This window comes from Rhinichthys klamathensis, unplaced genomic scaffold (assembly GCF_029890125.1).
Source record: "Rhinichthys klamathensis goyatoka isolate OS25496 unplaced genomic scaffold, OSU_Roscu_1.1 h1tg000259l_1, whole genome shotgun sequence".
In the NCBI taxonomy this organism is placed as follows: Eukaryota; Metazoa; Chordata; class Actinopteri; order Cypriniformes; family Leuciscidae; genus Rhinichthys; species Rhinichthys klamathensis.
Genome location: NW_026606781.1, coordinates 1,575,022 through 1,586,242, shown reverse-complemented (window position 1 = coordinate 1,586,242; position 11,221 = coordinate 1,575,022). Strand labels below are relative to the sequence as shown.

General features: G+C 37.7%; 1 protein-coding gene across 1 annotated transcript; it reads right to left on the bottom strand.

Moving 5' to 3' along the window:
- Positions 1 to 397: 397 nt before the first annotated feature.
- Positions 398 to 6,514, bottom strand: c9 (complement component 9). The gene is made up of 11 exons (XM_056267428.1): positions 6,403 to 6,514; positions 6,140 to 6,248; positions 5,859 to 6,009; positions 5,606 to 5,756; positions 3,094 to 3,232; positions 2,442 to 2,882; positions 1,926 to 2,166; positions 1,574 to 1,708; positions 1,101 to 1,276; positions 786 to 1,014; positions 398 to 682 (listed from the first exon to the last, which is right to left on the bottom strand). The coding sequence occupies exons 1-11, from the start codon at positions 6,477 to 6,479 to the stop codon at positions 531 to 533; spliced, it is 2,001 nt and encodes a 666-aa protein (XP_056123403.1). The 5' UTR covers positions 6,480 to 6,514; the 3' UTR covers positions 398 to 530.
- Between the last annotated feature and the right edge of the window lie 4,707 nt (positions 6,515 to 11,221).

Here is an 11,221-nt window from a genome sequence, read left to right as displayed (position 1 = left end):
CTGTTTCAGCATGATGCTGACATGAGCATTGAACTAAAATATAATGTAGGCAAATCATATAAAAATAACTAAATAAATAGAAAATGGGGATGGTAGTTCATAAAAATGTGTATTAGCGGATTAGTCAAATCTCTAAATTAATGTCTGGTTGGCAACAATGTGATCTAGGATGCATAAGTCTTGTTCACGGAAACATTTTTAGAATTTTAGATTTGTTTCTAAATCTAACTGGCATTTTTTACCTACATTGGTAAATTATTTTCAGAAGTACCATGGGATCATTTTGTGATGCCATTACCTCCGTGATAGGACAGTGATGGGGAAAGCTTGCTGTTCGTGTAATCACGCAATGCAAACTATTTGGGATGCACTACCTATTTTGACCACAAGCCGGCAGTGTTGTCAAAAATGCGTGTTTCAATGCCATAATGAGAGTAATATCTAAAAGTACATGTAATCAAACCAGTTTATTTTCTTATTTGGTACACAGCATTTTTAATATTCCGTGATTATTTGTGACTCTGTGATTCTTAGCAGTAGTCTTCACTGGTTGTATCTCCTCTGCAGATTCCGGTTGGTACACCTCGAGTATTGCAGGTGCGGGTCCGTTTGCGACGCCCTCCGGAGCAGTGGGACCAGGAAGACCAGCAGCCCCAGTTCCCCAGGTGTTCAAAAGACTTTCCTAAATGAGTGAATAGAGACAGACGGAACGCTCAACTCAAAGCAACGTACAGAAATGAAGGGTAGCTATAATTTTACAGGCCGTTGCACACAGAAACACGCACCTTTCACCATTTCCATGTCAACGATCTGACACGCGACACCTTCAGTCCCTGGTGAGCACATGCATTTACACTCCCCGTCTATCTGGATCACAGTGCCACCATTCTGGCACGGCTGGCACTTACACACGCTGTACTCGGCCATGTAGTCATCAAGGGCTCTTCTGAGATTGTCCCGCCTCGGCTGAGCATCAGGAAAGTCCAAAGGGATCGCATTGTAGATGGGTTCAGGCTGCCGGAACAATGAAAATTGTGTTCCAATTACAGCAGTTACCACGCATGCACTTTCAATTGTAAAATGAAGGTGAAGTGTCTCACGTCACTGTGAATGAGAGCAGGTAGAGCAGAGACGGTCTTTGCCCATTCCACATATTGACTATAGTCTAGAATGCCATCTTTAGTGAGTTGAGACTTCATGGCTACTGCTGACGCTGGACTGCCCCCTCTCACTACGATCAGCACCTTATCAATAACCCCCCTTTTGTTCTTGTCATCTGGTGAACAAGGTTGTAAGCAAATTATGTTTTTATCAGAAGGCATGTGTCTGTTGGATTTAAAGGGAAAGTTCACCCAAAAATGAAAATTCTGTCATCATTTGTTCACCCTCCTGTTCTGTCCCCCATGTAACACAAAATAAGATATTTTGAAGAACTGTTTTTGGTTACAAAAACAACTCTCGTCCCAACTAACTTTTAATGTATGGACAAAATATCTTATTTTTTGTGTTCATTTTGAGTGAACTATTCCTTTAATATCTTACTATTAAAATGAATGTATACACAGATACACACCTGTGGGTTTGTCTGTTAGAGTATCACACTTGTTTACTGGTTTAATGTGTCCTCCTCCCTCTCCTAATTGGGAAAGCTGTACATTGGCTCTAATTCCAACTTCGAAACAGTCCTTGACCGTGGATTCAGTGACCTCTGTAGTTAGAGTTGAACCATCAAATAAAGTCAAGTCATAATCCTTTAATGAGGCTTTCAGCCTGAAAAACTATCCTACCCATTAACGCATTTACATTAATGAGTGTCATGTCATACAGTATCTTTGAATATCTTTTGGAATTGCAATAACATGTTGTGATGTTGCCCCAAGGTCTCCAGGCTTTACAAAAAACTTGAAATGTGATTTTAAACCCACCTTTTAGTTTGAGGATATCCTCATTCATTATGTAAACAAGCTCATATTCTCCACCGGACTTTCCGTTCTTGGTGAAGTGTGTTCCATAGTCCTCCAAGAAGGCAAAATACTGTCCCTTCTCATATGTAAGTGGCAGGCCATCCACATCATCCAAGAACGTTGAGGATACCTCCAGCCCTCGCTGTCTCATCCTGTAGGTGGCCAGCTCCACTCTGCCTTTCACTCTCATGAAGGTCTTTCTCTGAAAGAGAACACGTGCTAGTAGTAGAAGCAACACAGATGTTGCAGATTTGAGAAGGTAGTCTTTATTATTTCTTTCCATACTCTACATAAAACAATGTCTATTTATTGTGAATATTTTCTTTTGTTGTTGTTCAGTTTTGAATTTTAGTCTGTTCCATGAACATGGTGGTTTATGAGGAGTTATAGATGTGAATTACAATACATAAAGTTCAAATGGGTAAGATATAGTTGCTCAAGAAAGCAATAAAATGAATAAACCTGAATTTCACTCACCTTGGTCGATGTTATTTCTGACAGCTGTTTGATGATATTTTTTTTTTCTTGCTTAGTGTCAATTCCTGCTGATGCACTAAAACCCATGCCAGGACCAGCATTTTGGCCCCCACCAGGCATGGTAGCATCACCGCCATCACCAGGACCTTCGACTTCACCGCCATCACCAGGACCTTCAGCATCACCGCCCACACCAGGACCTTCGGCTTCACCATCCTCACTGGGACTAGCAGCTTCACCAGCCTCACCGGGGCTGGCAACATCTCCACCCTCACCAGCACTGCCAGCATCACTGCCTGCACCAGCACTGGAGGGCTCAGTAGGTGAAAACTTAAAGCTTAAGCCCACTTCAACAGAACTGGATGATTCTCTAGTTATCTCTTTTATTAACGAGTGAACGTCCTCGTACATCTCTTTGGAGCTGCTCTCTTCCACTTTTGTCTGAAGATAAAGAGACATGGGTCAAGACTAAAAATTGTATTTTTAAGATGTGTGTCTGTCAGAATTTAAGTGCTTTTACTTGTCGGTTTGTTTGTCTTGCAGTCATTTTTAGGAGATTTTTTTCTTTCTTTCAGTTTTGCTCTCAATAAATACCCAAAACCTTTGTAAAACAACAGTTGACATCATGTATACAGTAAACTGAGAGACCCACCTCATAGTTGAGAACTCCAACATTCCAGGGTAGTCTGTTATATTCCAATGTAGATGGATCTCTGATCCGGTTACATAGGCCATTATATAATCTGTTATTAAAGGGATTCATCCGAGGTCCAGATCCCAGAATATTTATTCTGTTAAGAGAAGAATTAAAGATTAGATTCTTGATTTTCGATTCGATTCAGTGAATAATTTTCACTGGCCCCATCACCACAAAAAAGTAATAAATAAATAATATAGATTTAGTTGTTTTTTGTAAATTGTTTATTGTAATTAAAAAGGTGAAATTTCACAATTCTCGATTCCAATTTTAATACCACTGCTAAAACTTCTAATATACATTTCGAACATTATTAAAGACAAGTAAACAATCATTAATAAAAAAAGAACAAATAATCAAACTACAAACAATTGCACAAATAAATAAATACAATAGAACTAAGATTCAAATTAAATAATCAGTGCTTTTCATGTTTTTCAGGTAGGTCTAACAGTAGTTTATTATGCTGCTGTCATTTTAAGACTAATGCACGGATACAAAATACTGTTTCACATGCGTTGTCTTTCTCAACTGTTTATGTTTACTTCAGACATAACTGACTATGCTTACTAATGCAGAGTTCACACTGAACGATTTTAGGCCCGATTTTCGCTCGCCGACAGGTTTTGTGAGATCGCCGACAAATGGCCGAAATCATAGACAACTCGGTGTTCGTTCATGTGAGAGACAATCACGCAGTGTGAATGATCAAAGACGCGATCTGAGAGAATCGCCAACGGGTCGCCACCGCCCGCGAGATATTTGGCATGCTAAATATCTGGACCTGTCGGCGATTCAAAATCCTGCTGTGTGAATGTGTTCTGACTGAAAACTGCATTGCCGATGACCTACAGCCAATGAGAGAGCAAGATACAGGACAGCTGGATGTTCGGGGTTACGTCTGATGAAGTACAGAATATCAGTATTTTAATACATATATTTACAATTATATCAAACAGAAACAAAGTACAAACATTTGCTTGACTAGCAGCAACAGCAGCACATTGCAAAATTATTTATTTACCCCCAACTCTCTTTGCAGAAACACAGTCCTTGCTTCCCCGCGTCTCCCCAACCATTTCCTCCTGCATAATCTCCTGCAAAGTTTTTTTTTTTCCTTTTCGCTGCAAATCAGCGCACAGACAATTTGGATCGCAATCTTCTTGCAGGCTATCATTTTTAATAACAATTTCAGTATCGCGCAAGAACTCCGATCTCACGCACGCGTAATCTTGCGTTATTTCCTTATCATTTCTCGCCTGTGTTTGGTTGTGAAACGTAGTCTGCGGACCAGACAGAAGTTGTCGGCGATTCTTTCTTTTGTAAAGTCATGTAGTGTGAAACCCCCTGTCGCCGATCCATCGTGCAGTGTGCACAAACCAGCAACTGAATGTTACCCCAGATAGTCGTGCTGTGTGAAAAGAACAGTGACCCGACTACTTTGAAAATCGTGCAGTGTGAACTCGGCATAAGATACTCGATTTTTCGATACTCAATTTGTGTGAATTTGTCCGTTTAAGAGGAAGGAGATGTGAAAGAGAACTCCTGTTCTTATTTGCATGTTGTCTGAGACACGCAGCTTTCTGTGCGCGCACACAAAACTTCTCTTTTTCGTAAGTTCTCTTTAACGTCGTCTTGCGCTTGAATGTTTAAATTGGCAAGGCTTAAAAACGTGTGAAAATGATACAATTTCATGACCATGCAGCACTGTCCTGACAGTTCCTGTCAGAAACATCTTACACAATGAAAGGCCCCCCTGCATCAGCACATAATTATGTGCCCCTGAAGCAGCAAATTGAGCTCTTCAGCTTTTCACATGCAGGTGTGCTGAAGAAGGTTGGAAATAAACTTTGCAGGAAAGTGGGTGCCTAGGAGTTGGGTTAAACACCTCTGCCATAGCACATCTAGGCAGGTGGAGCTAGGGGAGGGTTTCAGAGGAATATGATAGCGTGCTGCAAGACTAATTGTTGAGCAAGCAATCTCATTGGCTGCAGGATCATCAGAGGCCAATCAGCTTGTGCCATGCAGTAATGATGTGATTGCTTGAAGATTTAATGTAAATTTACCTATCAGCCTGCACCCTATGACTGAACTAAAGAACTAGATATACATATATAGTACATACATATTCCTGTGATGGTAAAGCTGAATTTTAAGCAGACTCCAGACTTCTGTGTCACATGATCTTTCAGAAATCATTCTAATATGCTGAGTTGGTGTTCAAGAAACATTTTCTATTATTATTTTTTAAAAAATTTTAAGGATGCTTTGATGAAAATGATAAAGTACAGCATTTATTTGAAATAGAAATCTTTTGTAACATTACGAATGTCTTTACGGTCATTTTGATCAATGTAATGCATTATTGCTGAATAAAAGTCTTAATTTCTTTTAAAATAAAATGTGACCGACTTTTGAATAGGTGTGTACATTATTAACATTTGTGTAAGTTACAAAAGGCTCTGACCCGTATCCAGCTTGGATGGCTATGTCAGACTCAAATACGGCTGTCCTGCCGCAAGGTGTCCTGATGACGTCACACTCGTCTTCATCAGACGTATCTGTCTCTCCACAGTCGTTATCCCCATTACACTTGAGATTTTTGTTTATACATATTCCTGAGGGTAAAGTAATATACTTAATGCTGAATATTGCGTAGCAATTTACCCTACAACTAAACACCTACCGAAAAACAAAATGCAGACAAAAAAAATACTGACCTGAAGCGCACTGCCATTGAGAGCTTTTGCAGACGGGTGGAGGGTCCATCTGACATTTGGTAGAAGGTTTACAGGGTCTCCGTTCTCCAATTGGGTATATGCACCTAGAGCCTTTAAACTGCCCAAAGACCTCAATGCCCCTAGAGCGATGCTGTGTTACACAAGCACATGTGAAGGCTACACATTTCTTCAAAACATTATTAATTCAGAATGATTTCAGATGACAATTTGAACAACATTATTTATAGAGAAAGTGTAGAGAAGAAGAGATACTCCAGTACCGTGGTATTAGTGCACGGGTCACAGGATGTCCACAGGGACCAGGCACTCATTTTGCAGTCGATTGATGCAGGATGATTAATTTCCCGCACCTCCCGTCTGGGCCCTCGCCTTTGAGAAAGACAAATAATGATCACCGTTATAATAATAACTTACAATTCCAACTCCATTCTAGTGCATAACTTTGGGTATACACAAAAAAAATAAACAAAAAGGTACAAACTTTTCCACATCTAACAATTTTGATGAAATTGTGCATACTTACATGTGGTCTGTTATGCTCTTTCCATTAGCCTGATAAAAAAGGCAAATAGTTACACATAAAGCAGCTAAAGCCTTCATGGTGAAGCTTTGGACAGTCCTTTGATTGTGTGTTGAAATGTGTACACTTGTATTTAAGCATTGATTTAATGTTAATAATTAAGCTTTTTAGAGTAGAAGAAATGTGTGTCTCCAAAAGGTTTGTGTATATCACTGTGCTTTCCCAGATATCTTAAATCATGTGACGCCACAGCATTTACCGCAACTGTCTAATGTTAAACTATCCGACTAATGTATTTAGTTGCTTTTTACCTGAGTTTTTGTACGTCCCAGAATCTATATTTTCTTATAGAATATTCTAGTCTTCTTTTAAATGCTTTAGCATTCTGTATAATATTAAACAACAGTAAGAGTATTTTTATATTTTTATACAGATGAGGAATGTGCAAATAAATCTCCAAATAAAATATTTTAATGTTACCCAGTCCTTGAGTACATTCTATTTCTTTTATTTCTTTTATATATTTCATATTGTATTTATTTTAGAAAATACAACAAATTCTACAAAACATAAAACTAGTTAAGTGATTCCTATGTTTTCTCACTTTAGTTTAAACTAAGTTTTTCTGAACACGATAGCCTTGATTTCACAAACATGTTGAAATCTCAAACAAATACTATTGACATATCAGAAGTCCAGAGGTTTTTACTGATTACATGCTTTAGAGAATGGTGTTTGTTTGTTTGTGTTTAAAAAAAAAGAAGAAGTTAATCTTAAAGAGAAAGTTCACCAAAAAATGAAATGAAAATGATTTTTTAATAAAACTCAGATTGTATTCGTCTGAAAGAAGAATGTCATACACCTAGGATAACTTGAGGGTTTGTAAATCATGGGGTTATTTAAATTTTTGGGTGAACTATCCCTTTAATGCACAATCCCGTAAAAGGATCTGCGTGTGATAAGATCAATTATTATTACTTCTATTTGAAATCTTTCATATAAATTATTTGATGGTGCACGGTCATGGTGTATAATAAACAAGTGTAGATTCCCATTTTTTTTAAAGTGACCTATCAGCAACCTGCTCTTCATCTGTGCTAAGTCAGCTGCCTTCTCCACTCATCAAATTCAACCATGCCACAAAACAATACAGCGATGGTGTCTTTGTGCAGGGTCAAAGAGGAACTTTGGCCTGTCAAAGTGAACATAGATCCTGTCCACAACTAGTGCTGAGAACACCACTTTTTAATGTTTCAGACGCTTCCCCTCGGCTCACTCAGGAAGGTGGATCGGACATGAACTGCACTCTTCTCCTCTTTTCCTGTTTTTTGGGGCACTATTACTGGAAGATTAGTCCAATTGCAACTCAAAAACTTCAGACTTCACTCAGTTCTTCAGCACATCTGGGGGATGATTGGTGAAGGACGTTTGTATAAAAACTACACTAAAACATAGATCTGTAATACTTTGTCAGATAATCTAAAATCATAATATTCTTTTTTTCTAAATCCAACTATTATTCAATCCTAAAACATTATTATTATTATAATTATTTAAAATGATCAGAATGATCTTTTTAGTTTAATACTTCATATGCAAATAGCTTGTAGGAAAGCATGGCTTAGTTCATTTCTGAGGCAAACTTTACATTCAGATAGCTGTCATAATTTAGTAAATAGATTTTGGTAATTTCTTATCCCTAGACAATGCAAAAACTAAAATCTGTATGGAAAAGCAGCCTTCTGTTCTTCCCTCCAGGAAGCTGAGTAAGTGAAATCTTTGACACATACCATACACCAACTCTTGTGGACAACTCTTACAACCGATATTGCCAGCCAAATAAGTTTTATAGAAAACAAAGAAAATCTCAAATGATAAATCAAACATGCCAATGATTCCTGAATGATGACATCAGTCACACCGCACATGCTCAAATGTTTGAGTGATATGCCCTAAATAATCATTATTCCCCTTTAAAAGATTCACATATCAGTAATAAAACAGACAAATAAATGCCATGGTTGTTAATATATGGCACATTGAGCTGAAAGTCCTCAGTTGTCTTGTCCATCAAGTCCACCAGGACGTGTTGCCCTGATATAACTGATAGCCGTTTCATTAGTGTAGTTTTGTTTATAGCCAACACAATTCCTTTAAACAAGAGAAAAAAGAGACTGCATTGACCTTTGTTAGTTTTCTCATCTCTTTTAAACCCTTTCTCCGTTTGGCAAGCTCTTATACTGTATGTCAGCAGTGTCCGCAGAGGAAGGGTAGTGAGGAAGGAAGAATGAACGAACAGAGAGCTACATTTCTTTACTGACTTTCATAATTTCCATGGCTTAATGCAAAGGAAATCTGCACATTTCTATGTAGGCTAAATGCAGGCCTATGTAAACTGTCATTTTAATAAATCGTTCAAGAGAGAGATTGCCTTATTAATTTAAAAACAGTGTTCAATCCAAGGTTAATCAATCAGTGGTATTAGCATTGTTATAAAGGTCAAGATAAGGTGCGCGGTACCTGTGGGAGGCGCTCAAGTCTCCGCCAGTGTGGCACTCGGTAGCGAGCGAGCAGTTTGAGGAGGAGGACCGCCTGTTTGGAGTAAGAGTGGTTTGGGTTTTACACTCATTCAAACTTTCCACGGCGCTCATCAGCATTAATTTGAGTTTGTTATCAGTTTTTTTAGGTGTGGAGTTCAAGAATGCATCATTGCGGTGAGTTACAAATGATCTAGCGCGGCATCCTCTAATGTTAGCCTACCTGTGGCGTTTTGATAGTTGACTGTCAGTTCGGCATGTGTTGGTATTTAACTTGATGGCATTATAATGGAAACGTTTCAATGAGAATGTTATTTTAAAAAAAAAATTTAATTACTTGACATGATTACAGATGATTTTGAATTTGACCACGTGTCATTTAAGAGCGTCAACTTTTTATATTTTTAACAAGTGACTTGGTTTAAAAAAAAAAAAAAAAAACTGAATTATGTGCTACATTTTTGTAGTCTACAACGTAAATGATACAAATAATTATTATAATACATATTAGTGTAGCCTAGCAAGCCTTGAAAAATCTGTGCTTTGATTACAGAATGTCACAACCAGGAATAATTACAATCAAGTTATAAATTGCCTTCCCAATGTCATAGGTGTCATTTGCTTATGCCTCCTCTTTTTATTTTTATTACGTGCTAAACAGCTATTAGGCTATTAATGTATTGGACATGTTGTGCATTGGCTAATGGGTAACTTGCATACTTGTGATACTGCTGAGGGGGAATTTTGCCTCAGTTTATGAACACCCTTAACTGTTGCTGAATCCTCTGTTTTAATGAAACTTAACTGTTGTGACTTGGGTTCATTTAAGTTACTGAACAGCCAGGGCCATGAGACCAGTCCTCGTGGTATAAACAAGAAATTATAGGAATTTCACTGAAAGGTGTTCTGTTTTTAACACAAGAATATCCCAGTCTCAGATATATGGACCTCAGAAGTTCCAAAAAACAGTCAGGAGGAAGTTCTAAAAAAAAAAAAAATTAAAAAAAAATTCAGAGACCTAATTTTCTGAACTTGGTCCTCCATCTTGTGTCTTACCTGGCTCATCTGGGTTAATGTGTAGATGGTCACAAGATTGTGTCTCTGAATATTCTCAGTCATTCAGGCTATCACAGAATTTCTGAAGCATCTGGGCCTTCAATGTGTCAATTCTCTTGACTTCTCAATGACATTTGACTTAAATTGAGAAACTAAACAAAATCTACGAATTGGCAGGCAGAAGAAAGTTCTGTTTAATATTGTTCATAGTGTGCTGCGATGATATATTTTTTTTAACTAGGCGCCCTTTTTTCCCCTTATCAGCTGTAAGAGATGTTTGATCAATGTATGTGCGTTGTGATTTGTATGAATATAACGAGTTATGTTACCCTTCATAACCCTTGTTTAAAAGTAACTTTTATACCTGCATTTCACAGCTAAAAAAAAAAGTGAACTTTTTATCACCATTTTATTATGTGCTTGTGTGAGAAAGCATGCAGATTACCTGCTTGGGTGCTTGTAAAGCAGAAAACACTCATGATTGTGTCATCTTGCACAAGAATCTTCATTTCGCTTACCACTCTTTTATGGTTGCTGTATTACAGGCTATTATGCACTGTATGACCCTGGATAGGCAGTAATGAGAATTATTTTACAGCTATTCTGCCACTGTTTTCCGCTCTTGATAATCAAAACTCAGCTGATAAACTTTTCATATCTCTGCCTCTGTCAGCTGTTTAGTGTCATAAAACATTACTCCTCTATCAGTTTATAGTTTTGTCATATTACTCTTGAAATGTACTTGATTTGCCAATTTATTTTTTCTTTATTCTCATTTAAAGTGTGTATGTGTATTTCATCCCTAAGGCATGATAGTTGTATTTTTGTTTTGTTTTTTTGCTGTTGTTGTAAAGGTCAAAAAGATGCTCATGGTCATATGACCTAATAAAACTTTGGGTTAGTTATAAAACCTTAATGCTTTCATGATGGCAATTTTCTTTAATCTGTGTGGACATAATTGGAATGGACCCTGATATATTTTCTGCTCCATTTTGTCATCTTGTCACTGCTTTGGGCTCCTGCTGCATTATGATTATCTAATCTCATAAGCTTGTGCTAAATATTGGTCATGACAAATTCATGTAAGATAAAGAACAGATTATCTGAGTGCACCAGAAAGATTTTCTTCTCAAATGTAAACCGGGAAAAGTAATTCTGCCCCAAAACCAGCGCTGAAATGAGAACATTTGGGTGATCTTGAGAATCATGGGATTGGAGACGTGTTTTTA

What these genes read in the sequence shown, in the direction of transcription:
- c9 (XM_056267428.1), bottom strand. Translation starts at nt 6,479, where the DNA reads ATGAAGGCTTTAGCTGCTTTATGTGTAACTATTTGCCTTTTTTATCAG. An exon ending in GCCATCCAAGCTGGATACGG is followed by an intron (nt 3,233 to 5,605) that starts GTCAGAGCCTTT and finishes TTCTCTTAACAG; the next exon opens with AATAAATATTCTGGGATCTG. An exon ending in CAGAAATAACATCGACCAAG is followed by an intron (nt 2,167 to 2,441) that starts GTGAGTGAAATT and finishes GTTCTCTTTCAG; the next exon opens with AGAAAGACCTTCATGAGAGT.